This window comes from Eschrichtius robustus, chromosome 4, assembly GCF_028021215.1.
Source record: "Eschrichtius robustus isolate mEscRob2 chromosome 4, mEscRob2.pri, whole genome shotgun sequence".
NCBI classification, from domain to species: Eukaryota; Metazoa; Chordata; class Mammalia; order Artiodactyla; family Eschrichtiidae; genus Eschrichtius; species Eschrichtius robustus.
Window position 1 is genome coordinate 138,462,252 of NC_090827.1, and position 14,192 is coordinate 138,476,443.

Here is a 14,192-nt window from a genome sequence, read left to right on the forward strand (position 1 = left end):
CCAACCTCTGCTAGCTTCAGACTTTTCTTCTGCAACTTCCTCACCTCTCTCAGGCTTCAAAGAATTGATGAGAGTTAGGGCCTTGCTCTGGATTAGCTTTTGGCTTAAAGAATGTTGTGGCTGGTTTGATCTATCCAGACTTACTAAAACTTTCTCCATATTAGCCATAAGGCTGTTTCACTTTCTTATCATTCGATTAAAGTGGAGTAGCACTTTTAATTTCCTTCAAGAAATTTTCCTTTGCATTCACAACTTAACTGTTTGGCATGAGAGGCCTAGCTTTTGGCTTATCTCCGCTTTCAATATGCCTTGCTCACTAAGCTTAATCATTTCTAGCTTTTGATTTAAAGTGAGAGACGTGTGACTCTTCCTTTCACTTGAACACTTAGAAGCCTTTGTGGATTATTAATTGGCCTAATTTCAATATTTTTGTGTCTCTGGGAATAGGGAGCCCCAGGGAGAGGGAAAGAGATGAGGGAACAGTTGGTTGATGGAGCAGTCAGAATATACACATTATCAATTGTTTACTGTCTTATGTGGGTTTTGTTCATGGTACCCCCCAAATAATTACAATAGTAGCATCAAAGATAACTGGTCACAGATTACTGTAACAAATATAATAATGGAGAAGTTTGAAATATTGTGATAATTACCAAAATGTGACACAGAGACATGAATGAGCAAATGCTGTTGGAAAATGGCACCAATAGATTTGCTGGATGTAAAGTTGCCATAAACCTTTAATCTGTAGGGAATTCCCTGGTGATCTAGTGGTTAGGATTCCACGCTTCCACTGCAGGGGGCACAGCTTTGATCCCTGGTCAGGAAACTAAGATCCCACATGCTGCCACGTGGCCAAAAAACAACAACAACAACAACAAAACACCTTTCTCTTTGTAAAAACAAAAACAAAAACTCAATGTCTTTGAATTGCAATAAAGCAAAGCACAATAAAACAAGGTATCAGTAACTCTTCTTTCACTCCTGATATTTGTAATTTGTGCTCCCTTTCTTTTTTTTCCTGATCAGTCTGGCTGGAGCTATATCAGTTGATCGATTTGATAAATTTTCTCTTTTTAAAATTTTATTTATTTATTTTTATCTTTGGCTGTGTTGAGTCTTCGTTGCTGCACGCGGGCTTGCTCTAGTTGCGGCGAGCAGGGGCTACTCTTCGTTGCGGTGCATGGGCTTCTCATTACGGTGGCTTCTGTGCATGGGGTTTAGGCACGCAGGCTTCATAGTTGTGGCTCGCGGGCTCTAGAGCGCAGGCTCAGTAGTTGTGGTGCATGGGCTTAGTTGTTCCGCGGCAAGTGGGATAGTCCCAGACCAGGGCTCGAACCTGTGTCCCCTGCATTGGCAGGCAGATTCTTAACCACTGAGCCACCAAGGAAGTCCCTGATACATTTTCTAAAGAAGATTTGTTTTCATTGATCTACCTTATTATTTCTCCCAGTAGTAGTATTTTCTGCTCTAATTTTAATTTTTCCTTTTTTTTTCCTCCTGGTTTGGGTTTATTTTGCTCCTCCTTTTCTGGTTTCATAAGGTAGAAGCTTAGATAATTTATTTGAGAACTTTCTTCTTTTCTATTATAAGAATTTATGGCTACAAATTTCCTTTTAAGCACTATTTTAGATGCATCTCACAAATTTCAATATATTGTTTTCTCATTTTTATTCAATTCTAAATATTTTCTAATTTCTTTGTATTTTTCTTTGACCCATCAGTTATTTGGAAGTGATTTTGTTTAATTTCTAAATATTTGGGTATTTGCCTGATATGTTATTTTTTTAAAAATGTGTATTTATTTAGGCTGCACTGGGTCCTAGTTGTGGCACTCGGGATCTTCGTTGTGGCATGTGCGCTTCTTAGTTGCGGCATGCAAACTCTTAGTTGGGGCATGAGGACTTCTTAGTTTGGCATGTGAATTCTTTAGCTGTGGCATGCATGCAGGATATAGTTCCCTGACCAGGGATCGAACCCGGACCCCCTGCACTGGGAGCACAGCATCGTACCCACTGGACCACCAGGGAAGTCCCCCTGATGTATTATTTTTTAAGAGGGAAGTTTACATTAGTCATTTGAGATTTTTCTAATATAAGCATTTTATCCTATATGCTTTCCTTTAAGCACTGTTTAAACTTCATTTCACAGATTTTGGTGTGTTGTGTTTTAATTTTCATTCTTTTCAAAATATTCTCTAATTCCTCTTGAAACTTCCTCTTTGATCCATGAATATTTTGAACATGTTGTTTAATTTTCAAGTGATTGGAAATTTTCCTATTATATTTTTGTTATTGGTCTTATTGATATATAGTTTCATTCCATTATGGTCAGAGAACATACTTTGCATGATTCAATTCTTTTAAATTTGTCGAGGTCTAATTTATGACACACAGTATGGTCTGTCTTAGTGAATGTTCCATGTGCATTGACAAGAATATTTATTCTGCTGTTTTTGAGTGGAGTGATCTATAAATTCTTATTAGAGTCAGTTAGTTGATGGTGTTTGTAAGTTCTATTCCCTTGCTGATTTTTTTTTGGCTACTAGCTCTATTAGTGAGAGAAAAGTGTTGAAGTCTCCAACTATAATTGCAGATTTGTCTGTTTTTCCTTTAATTTCTGTCAGTTTTTTCTTCATTTATTTTGAAGCTCTGTTTACTAGGTGTACTACACCCTTAGGTTTATTGTGTCTTCTTAGGAGTTGACCTTTATATCAGTTTATACTGCCTTCTTTATTCCTGGTCATTTTATTTGCTCTGGAATCTAGTTTATCTGATTTTGATATAGCCATTCCAGCTTTTTCTTGATTACTCTTTGTATGGTATGTGGTGTGTCTTTTTTGATCCCTTTACTTTTAAGCTACTTATTTCATTATATTTGAAGTGAGCTTGTTATAGACAGCATATAGACTGGTCTTTTTTTAAAATTCAGTCTGACAATCTGTCTTTTAATTCGTGTGTTTAGATTGTTTACATTTAATGTAATTATTGCTATGTTTGGATTTAGATTTTGTTTCTTTGTTTCCCTTTCTCTGCCCTGTTTGGGTTACAGTTGACCCTTGAACATCTAGAGGGTTATGGGTGCTGACCCCCCAACATAGTCAAAAATACACGTACTGCTATCTCTCCCTCAAAAACAAAGGAATTGATAAATGACTCACCCAAGGATAAGAAGCTGAAACAGTTTGAATAGAATCAGGACTCAAACCCTAGTTCTTTTGATTCTACATATTGTGATCTCTAATTGAATGCAAACTTTTCCCACACTTAGTTAATTTAAAGATCTTTAAAATGAAAATACATGTCCTATATTTATTGAAAAAAAATATCTGCTTATAAACTGACCTGTGAAATTTAACCCCATGTTGTTCAAGGGAAAACTGTATATGTAATTTTTTAAATTACATTTTAATTTATCTAGGGTGAGTTTGGCCATATATGCCTTTTTTGTGTAATTATCTTTTTAGTAGTTCCTCTAGGGATTAGGTTGCTCTAGATACACTTAACTTTTCATTTTATTCAGAATCAATATTTTACTACTTCAATAGGAATGTAGAAATTTTACTTCCATATAAGTTTCTTTGTGTTATAGTCTTGAAAATAAATTGAAAATCCTATGTGTTATATTTTTTACTTTTAACTATCAAGTACGTTTTAAAGAACTTAAAAGGATAATAGTCTATTATCTATATTATACTTTTACCATTCTCTTGCTCTTCCTGTATTTATGATGTTCCAAGTTTCTTTCTGATATCCTTTTCTTCTGTTTGAAGTACTTTCTTTAGCAATTCTTTGAGAGAAATTCTGCTGACTATGATTTATTTACCTTAGTTTTCCTTCATCTGATGATGATGTGTTTATTTCACCTTCATTCCCAAAGGATGTTTCCTTGGATATAGAATTCTGGAATGACAGTTCTTTTCTTTCAGCACTTAAAACTGTCAGGCCACTTCTTTCTGTCCTCCATAGTTTGTGATTTAAAAATTTTGTAGTAATTCAGATTGTTCCCTTACTTGTATTGAGTTCTTTTTCTCTAGCTACTTTCAAGAATTTTTATTTGTCTTAAGTTTTTAGCAATTAGAGTGTGATGTGTCTGACCATGGATTTCTCTGGATTAATCCTTGATGGGGTTCTCTCTGTTTCTTGAATGTGTAGGTTCATGCCTTTAGCCAAACTAGGGAAGTTTTAAACTATTATTTCTTCAAAAATTTTTTTGGTTCTGCATTTTCTCTCCTCTCAAGGACATATTGTTGTTCCACAGGTTCCTGAGGCTTGATTAGTTCTTTCCAATTGTTTTTTGCTCTGTCGTTCAGATTGGATAAATGCTATTGATTCTGGCTGCTTTTACTATTTCTCCTTATCACCTGTTGGAAGAAGTTTAATTGTGATTGTCTTGATGTGATTTTCTTCCAGGCTTATTGAGTTTTTTATCTATGTGTTTACATATTTTTAACCAAATTTGGAAAAATTTTTAGCCATATTTTAAATTAACATTTTAAATTTTTAAAATTAATAATTTTTAATGTACTTTTAAATCTTTCCTTTAAGATTCCAGTTACATGTATATTAAGCTACTTGAAGTCACATAGCTCAATAATGCCCTCTTCTTTTTTTTCAGTCTTTTTTTTCCTCTGTGTTTTGTTTTGGGCAATTTCTAATCCTATGCTTTCAGGTTAATTAGTCTTTTATTCTGCAGTGTCTAATCTATTTTTAAACCCATCTGGTGTATTTTTGAAAAATCTCAGCTGTTGTATTTTTCTTCTCCTGAAGTTGGATTGGATTCTTTTTTTTATTGTCTGTATCTCTTTTTGATGTGTTCATACTTTCCTCTACCTTATCGAGTACATGAAATATAGTTATAATGACTTTTTGCAGGCAAAGTGTAAATCCAGTTTCAGTGGTTGGCAAATTTATTACCCATAGGCCAAAACTGGCCTGACATGGTCTAATCTGGCCATACCATTCATTTACATATAGTCTATAGCTGTGCTACAATGGCAGGGTTGAGTAGTTTTAACAGAGACTTTATGACCCGAAAAGTGAAAAAAAATTACTGTCTGGCATTTACAGAAAACAATTTGCTGAGTCCTGCTTCAGTGACATTTTATTCACATAAAAAAAATAGAATGTCAGTCCTCGTGTAGCATTTTTTATTATCAGCCTTCAGTAAACACCAACAGCATAATATTAAGTTCTGTTTTTATAAAGGCAATTCCTGTCTATAAAGACAATGGGGAATGTGGATAAGGTTCATATGGTCCAGGTATGCAGGTGTGCAATGATTTGGTGGCAATAAAATTTGGAAAATCTTAAGTGGCAAAATAGTTAGCACAGCCCCCTCAGTCCAGTGGTTCTTAAACTTTGGCACGTATCAGATTCACCTGGAAATCTTGTTAAATCAAGGAACTCTGTCCCCAGAGTTTCTTGATTTAGTAAGTTGAGGTAAGACCTGAGAATATGCATTTTTAACAAGTTCCCAGATTATCCTGATACCACTGGTTGGGACTACACTTTGAAAATCAGTGCTTTAGCCTAATCCTCTGAAATATCAGTCTTCTCTGATAAACTTTTAGCAGAAACTGTATGGTAGTCAATCACAATTGAGGTTCCCTGAAGAGCAGATGGCCTGGTCTTTTGTGGTTTAAAGCTTTCTTGAGGTATAACTTACATAAAATTAACTCACTTTAAGTGTATAGTTTGATTAATTTCAGTAAATTTGTATAGTTGTACACCAGTGCCACAATTCAGTTTTTAAATTCCATCATGATAAAAGTTCCCCCACGATCATTTGCAGTCAGTTTCAGCACTCAGTTTCAGTCTGAGGTAACCAGTGACCTGCTTTCTGTCTGCATGTTTTTACACTTCCTAGAAATTTCATGTAAATGGGATCATATGATATGTAGTCAATGTGTCTGGCTTCTTTCAATTAATATAACATTTTTGAGATTAATCCATGTTGTTGCTTATATTTGTACTTCACTCCTTTTTGTGAGGTAGTGTTCTATAGCATGGACATACTTCATTTTGTTTATCCATTTGGAAGTTGATGGATATTTGGATTTTTTGGTTTTGGTTTTGGCTATTATGAAAAATGCTATTTTGAACATTCATGTACAAGAGATGGCCCATGATTTTGATAAGAAGAAGTTATAATATCTAGATGATATTCATGTATCATCCCAGGCTTATATTTGATAAAAAACAACTTTAGGGACTTCCCTGGTGGCGCAGTGGTTAAGACTCTGTGCTCCCAATGCAGGGAGCCCAGTTTCCATCCCTGATCTGGTAACTAGATCCCACATTCATGCTGCAACTAAGAGTTCACTTGCCACAGCTAAGTGTTCACATGCCACAACTAAGGAGCCCACCTGCCGCAACTAAGGAGCCCACCTGCCACAACTAAGACCCAATGCAACCAAAAAAAAATTTTTTTAATGTATTCTTATTTCGTAACTACCTATATTTCTAGTAATTTAATTTTTATATCTACTATATTTTATGTACTTGCAATTGTGTTAACTATTTTTGATAATTTTTTGTCAAAATATTATCTTTTTTTTTTTTTAAAGATTTATTTATTGATTGATTGATTGCTATGTTGGGTCTTCGTTTCTGTGCTAGGGCTCTCTCTAGTTGTGGCAAGCGGGGGCCACTCTTCATCGCGGTGCGTGGGCCTCTCACTATTGGGGCCTCTCTTATTGCGGAGCACAGGCTCCAGACACGCAGGCTCAGTAGTTGTGGCTCACGGGCCTAGTCGCTCCACGGCATGTGGGATCCTCCCAGACCAGGGCTCGAACCCGCGCCCCCCGCACTAGCAGGCAGACTCCCAACCACTGCGCCACCAGGGAAGCCCTATCATTTTTTAATATTTATTTATTTAGTTAGTTAGTTATTTTGGCTGTGCCAGGTCTTAGTTGCGGCACACGGGCTTCTTAGTTGTGGCTTGCATGCAGGATCTAGTTCCCTGACCAGGGATTGAACAAGAGCCCCCTGCATTGGGAGCACAGAGTCTTACTCACTGGACCACCAGGGAAGTCCCTGTCAAAATATAAATTGGTTTATGGTACGCTATACAAATTTTGTAAAATGTTTCTTTTGAGATAACAAAAGTACTCTATAGATCTTAGTCTTCACAAAATTGGTATATCTGGACTCTTCTTGGTGGGTAAAATTCACACTGAATTAAACCAGGAATAAAATAAATATAAAACTGAAATAAAACGTAACTTTTTAATATGGAAATGTTCAGATAAAAATAAAAGCAGAGAAAACTGTCTAATGAACCCCCATGTACCCATCTCACCTAATTTCAACAATTGTTAATAGTTTGACATTCTTTTTTCATCTGTACCTTGTTCCTCATCTGTTTCTGGTATTGCATATCGAATCTCAAACACCATATTATTTATTCTGTAAATATTTCATTGTATATTGCAAATTTATATATATATATATTAATTTTCATGGTACCATTATTTCACATAAAATTAGCAATAATTCCTTAATATCATCTACTACCCAGTTTTTGTTTGTTGTTCCTGATTGTCTGAAATATATCTTTTCCTAATTTGTTGTTTGAATCAGGACCAAGCAAGATGCACACATTGCATTTGATTGATAAGACCATTAAGTCACTTTTAATCTATAATCATTCCTCTTCTCGTGTTTTTCCACGCCAGTGATTTGTTGAAGAAAGTGATTACTTTGTCATGCAATTTCTTATGATCCAGATTTATCTGATTGTATCTTCATATCATATGTCCCTTTATCTCCTCTATTTCCTGTGAACTGGTATTTAGATATAGAATAGTTAGTATATTCAGGACTTCTATATTTCTGATGGCAAGACTATTTCTTAGGAGGAGTTGTTTACTTCCCATTGCATCATATGATGTCTTTCAGGCTCACTTTTAGTGATGTTATGACTGGTCATTGGGTTTAGATGTTATCAGTCTGATCCATTCATCATAAAGTTTCCCTTTACCTTTTTTTTTTTTTTTTTAAAGACTTTTTTTCTAGAGCAGTTTTAGGCTCATAGCAAAATTAACAGGAAGGTACAGAGATTTCCCATTTACTCCCTGATCCCAATTTGCATAGCCATCACCCATCTGGTGCAAGATGTTGCCTCTTTATAGCAACATCCCACATCAGAGTGGTACATTTGTTCCAATTGATGAGCCTACGTTGACACATTGTAGTCACCAAAAGTCCATAGTTCCATTAGCATTTACTCCTGGTGTACATTCTACGGGTTTGGATAAATGTATAATGAGATGTAGCCATCATTATAGTATCAAACATAGTATTTTCACAGCCCTAAAAATCCTCTGCGTTCCACCTGTTCATCTCTCCCTCCCCTCAACCCCTAGAAACAACTGGTCTTTTTATCATCTCCATAGTTTTCCTTTTCCAGAATGTCGAATAGTTGGAATTTTACACTGTGTAGCCTTTTCAGATTGGATCCCTTCACTTAGTAATGTGCATTTAAGGTTCCTCCATGTCTCTTCATGGTTTGATAGCTCATTTCTTTTTTCCACTGAATAATAGTCCATTGTCTGAACATACCACAGTTTATCCATTTGCCTACTGAAGGATGTTCTGGCTGCTTCCAAGTTTTTGCAATTATGAATAAAGCTGCTTTAAACATCCATGAGCAGGTTTTTGTGTGGACATAAGTTTTCAGCTCCTTTGGGTAAGTACCAAGGAGGGCGACTGCTAGATTGTATGGTAAGAGTATGTTTAGTTTTGTAAGAAACTTCCAAATTGTCTTCCAAGGTGGCTGTACCATTTTGCATTCCTACCACCAATGAATGAGAGCTCCTGTTACTCCACATTCTCGCCAGCATTTATTAGTGTTGCCAGTGTTCTGGATTTTGGCCAATCTGATAGGTGTGTAGTAGAATCTCATTGTTGTCTTACTTTGCAATTCCCTGATGATATCTGATGTGGAGTATCTTCATGTGTTATTTGCCATTTGTATTTCTTCTTTGGTGAAGTGTCTGTTAGGTCTTTGGCCCATTTTCTAATCAGATATTGTTTTGTTTTTTTAATTGATGAGTTTTAAAAGTTCTTTGTATATCTTGGATAATAGTCCTTTATCAGATGTGTCTTTTGCAAATACTTTCTGCCATTCTGTGGCTCGTCTTTTCGTTCTCTTGACAGTGTTGTTCGCAAAGCGTAAGGTTTTCATTTTAATGAAGTCAGTATATCAGTTATTTCTTTCATGGCTCGTGAAATCTCTCCTCAACGTTTTACCAAATGCTTTTAGCAGCTACTGATGAATATTCCCCTGGTCCTCTATTTCATTAGAGTTGCAAAATATTCACTTTCCAATTCTATTATTTCTTCTGTATTTCTTAACCTAGAATTCTATAAGGAAGAATTTTTTTTTATCAACTCTTCGTTTACTCTGGAATTCAATTTTTACAAGAAAGGAAGGATAAATTCTTGTTTATTTCTTTGTATTCAGTTTATCATTTTCAGAATAATGAGTTGGTGCCCTAACAACTCAGAGATATGATTAAGTTTTTAAGTATCATTATGAACTCATGGGGTTTATTTATTTGATGTGCTTAATCCAGTTCAGTCATTGTTTTCACTGGTGATGTCCCCTAAAGTTTGCTGCTATGTTTTCATGAACTATGCTAATATTTTCATTTTTAACTTCATTGCTTTCTGGCTCAAGATTTCCTAGGCTCGTATAATACTTTGTGCTTCAGACTGTTTTTTTTGTTTTTTGTTTTTAAGGAGACTGGATCAGTGGGAAATTGAATTTAGAGACCATAATCTAGATGCTAGGAAGCTTACTTTCTGGGTTGTTACTGCTCCTAGATCTTTGAATATTTCTTTTACAAGGGCACTGGATTTACCATATTTTTAATTGTATGCTCCTACTTTTAACCCCCGATATTGTGTATCTTTTTGCTATACAGAAAAACAGCATTAACACAATTCAGTTAAGTTTATCAGTCATTGGGTGGGGATATACTTTTTTCTAGTCACAGTTGTACAGCCTGGTATACATACATTAGATTTTGGCCCTTGCTTTCAGGGAAGCACTGAGACTTACTGTTAGCATTTAATGGAATGATATGTAAGAAGATAAATTTTAATTTAATAAATCTAAAAATAAATGGATAAAATGCAGAGGTGGTACAAATAAAGAATTGATTAATTCTGTTGACAGAAGATGTTTAAGGAATGCTATGCATTCCCAGGGAAAGTAACATTTATGCTGGGTATTAAAGGAAGGGTATGAGTCTAACTGGGTGTAAAAAGATGAAGGAAAGGGACTTTTAGTTAGAGGAAAAAGCGTATGAAAAGATATGAAGCAAGAAAACAGGAACAACAAGTAGGTTGCTATTTGGGGCACCAAGGTTGAAGTGGAGAATGACAATAGATGAGGCAAAATCAGGAAAGTCTTATATGCCATGATAAAAAGTCTATACTTCTCCTATAGGCAACAGGGAAATGCTGAAAATTTTTAAGTAGAAATGTGAAATGACCTAATTTGCTCCTCAGAATAATCATTCTGGCAACAGTAAAGAAAATGGATTAGGAGGGAAAATGTCAAGACAGAGAGATTAGGTCTTAGAGTGGTGAGTTCACTTTTTGAGTTTACAAACTTGCCTCTAGAATAGTACTTGGCATATAGTAGTAGGTACTCAATAATATCTGTCAAGTGAACAAAAGGTTATTGTATGAATCGAAAGAAGTTGATAAGTCTGAAGAAAAACCACATAGAAATAGAGCCTGCATTTTTGACAATACTACTTGATTCATCTGCTTGCTTACTTAGTATTTTATCTTAAGATTTTCATAAACTAAGTAAAACAACCCAATAGAAAAATAGTCAAAAGGGTATAAATGGCAAGCTCACGACAGGGAATACTGAGTGATGACTATATGAAAATATGCTCAACTTCTCTAATGACCAAAGAAATGCAAATACCTTTTAAATCCCATGAGATGGAAAAAATATTTAAAAGTTTACACAAAACCCAGCCTTGACCAGGATGTTAAATCGTTGGGACATTTACATGCTGCTGCTGGAAGTATAAATTGGTGAAACAACTGTAGAAAGCAGGTTGACAATCAGTATTTAGTAAGTCAGAAGATGCACATGCCATTTGACTCAGCATTTCCATTTCAGCTATAAACCCTAGAGAAATGCTCACACCTGTATAAAGATACATGTTCAACAATGTTCATTGCAGCATTATTGATTATACCAAAACTTTGAAAGTAACACAGATGTCCTCAGGAGAATGAATAAATTTTGATATGTGTATAACAGCATGATATTCTGCAGTGAAAATGAATAAGCCAAAGCCATATGAATAGACCTGAATAATTGTCACAAACAAAATGCTGACTGAAAAAGCCTGCAAAATGATAATATAGTGTGATGCCACTTATATAAAGTTAATTATGCAAAATAATATTATTATATATATACAATAATAGATAAAAATACCAAATTTAAGAGCCTGGTTATCTCTGAGGAGGAGAAGCAAAATGGGATTAGGAAAGGTTACACAGTGGTCTTTAGCATATTTTTCTTTAAAAAAAAAGTCAGAAATAAAGCAAAATTAAAATTTAGTAGGGTAGGTGATATGTAGACAAGTGGTTTTTTAAAATTCTTTCTTATATATTTGAAATATTTCTGATGAAAAAATCCTCTGAGAATAGAGAATTTCAGAATTATCCTTGTTCTCAAAGTAAAATATTTTTCTAGCACCTAAATCCTTTTAACAGCTTTTTATTTTGCAGATTTGACTGATGAATTAGCTCAGAAGTTGTTTGATGTTTCAGAAATATCTTCAGCAACAATGGCCTGTTCATTACCCACAGCAGTTCCAGAATCTCCTAGAATTTATCCTGCAAGGACACCCAAAACACCTCGAACACCTGGATTACAAGATCCAAACAAAACACCAAGATTTTATCCTGTTGTTAAAGAACCCAAAGCCATTGATATAAAGGTACGCAAAACACCAGGAATATAAAGCCTGCCATTTGTATACTTCAACATTACAAAATGATACTTTTTTAGTTTCTATCACGATAAAAATAATGTATATTTTAGACTGCAAGAATTCATTAAAAAATGATATTTTACCATAGCGATGTCTTCTCAGGTTAAGGAATAACTTCTTTACAATGGGTAGTGTTAATTAAAGACGATCAGAAGGTGTAATGAGGAATCATTCTAAGTTGTATTTTTTTGAATCCTTGTGTTGAAACCTAGCAAAGGGCCTTGTGAAGTTTTGTAACTTGTATGTGACATATTTGAGTTTTGTGACTTCATATGATTTCATAATGTGTCATCCACCATATGAAAATGTTTGAGTTGGTTTACAGTCAGAGGGTTTTTTTAATTGACTTGTGAGGTTCACACTACTGAAGGTAATTGCAATGTTTGACTTCTTTTTCCTTAGAGTCCAAGAAAGAGAAAAACAAGACATAGTACAAATCCCCCTCTCGAGTGTCATGTTGGTTGGGTAATGGATTCCAGAGATCACGGGCCAAGAGCATCCTCTGTCAGGTACCGTATTTGTCAAACATTGCTTTGTTCTTGATTTTAAATTTGCTGAAAACAGTACTAATTAGATATTTGGGAACATTTAAGAATTAATATGTTAGCAAATTAATAGAACAAGAAAATAGTAAAAAGAAGCCAAAGAAGGGGAAATAAGTGGGACAGTTTTACAATAAGTATATTAAGGAATAATTCAGTAGGACAGTTGTTTTTTTTTTTTTCCTTTTAAAGTAATTTTCACAAATGTGTGCTCTTCAATTAAAAATATTTAGGTCTATTAAAGTTATTATCTTTGGAAAGATTCCAGATTTTTCGTAGCATAGTAGGTTCTTAGTGAGTTAATGTGCTAAACAATCCACGCAAAACTACATAAAGGATATGGAAATAAAACACATTAATATTTTGGAATTTTTCCTTTGGGGGGAAATAATTTAGATTAGCTGGTTATTAGCAGTAAGTGGTTTGTCTTTTAGTTTTTAATTTAAAAAAGAAAGACTATTATTTACCTCAAAAGAGATGACAGAGCAAACCTTTTACAATGCCAGTTAAGTGCATTATAAAAGTATGGTTATGTTTTGTCCTGTAGAGTGGATGCAGAGGTGATTTTACTAATTGCTTTGTGTTTCTTGAAAACCTATCTTGTGTTTGTATAGATATTTTCAGACTAATTATCTGATCAGCTTTCTAATTGGAAAATGAGCTTTAGGAAAAAGTGTTTTTTGACTGGTTAAGGGAAGGAGTAGTTAGTTTCTTTCAAAGAAAAGCTAGAGAGTGTATCATGATCTGAAAATCTCCAAGTATGTCTTTCCAGGGATGTTAATTTGTTTCTTTTACATTTTGTTCTCATTAGATATATTTTCCTTAAAAGATAAAATGTGTATATGTTCTTCTTGCACACCTATTGTATACGAATAGTTATTTTGTATTCTAAGTCATTTTGAGAGTTTGTTTCTTTTATTTATTTATTTTTATCAGAGCAGTATATTTAGAGATCAGTAGATAATGGTGAAAAATGTTGCACTGATATGTAGCAGGGAACAAGGCAGGTACAGTCCCTGCCTTTCTGGAGCTTAATTCAGAGATGACAGGCAAGTATGAAGTTACAATAATGAGGGGTGGATTTTGTTTGCCAGCTTGTCTTTTAGAGGAGTTGTAGCTACACAGCAGACTTGAGCGGGAGGTACACAGAGCTCCCGGTACCCTCTGCATACCCTGCCTCCCCCACTGTAAGCAGTCATATCTTTGACCATCTACATTAATGTCAGTGCTGGCAGTGTCTTATATTCTGTTTGTCTCATCTGTTCTTTGCTCTTTTCTCCTACTTTCTTTTGGATCAGCTTAGTTTTTGTAATGATTCTATTTTATCCCTACTATTGTCTTCTTGTTGTAGCTCTTATTTTTTACTGGTCTTCTAGGGTTTATAATATACGTTTTAAAATATAATCTATTTTCAAGTAATATATCATTACACGTATAGGATAAGAACCTTACTGCAGTAAAGTTCCTTTTCCTACCGTCCTTTCTGCTATATTTTGTTATTAGTTTTCTTTAGACAATTATCTTTTAAAACAATTAACATGAGAAAAAGGAATTTTAAATGTATTCTCATTTTTACCATTTGCAATGCTCTTCATTTCTTAAACACTTCTTGT

General features: G+C 34.6%; 1 protein-coding gene across 7 annotated transcripts in view; it reads left to right on the top strand.

Annotated features, from left to right (window-relative positions):
- LARP1B (La ribonucleoprotein 1B) overlaps nucleotides 1-14,192 on the top strand; it is a 128,575-nt gene that overhangs the window by 93,605 nt on the left and 20,778 nt on the right. For 4 of the 7 annotated variants that reach the window (XM_068543425.1, XM_068543426.1, XM_068543431.1 and 1 more), the window contains exons 13-14: nucleotides 11,757-11,983; nucleotides 12,440-12,546. In XM_068543425.1, coding sequence (XP_068399526.1) covers nucleotides 11,757-11,983; nucleotides 12,440-12,546 — 334 coding nt within the window. The remainder of the gene's footprint in view (nucleotides 1-11,756; nucleotides 11,984-12,439; nucleotides 12,547-14,192) is intronic. The other 3 variants (XM_068543428.1, XM_068543429.1, XM_068543430.1) reach the window with 1 other exon arrangement.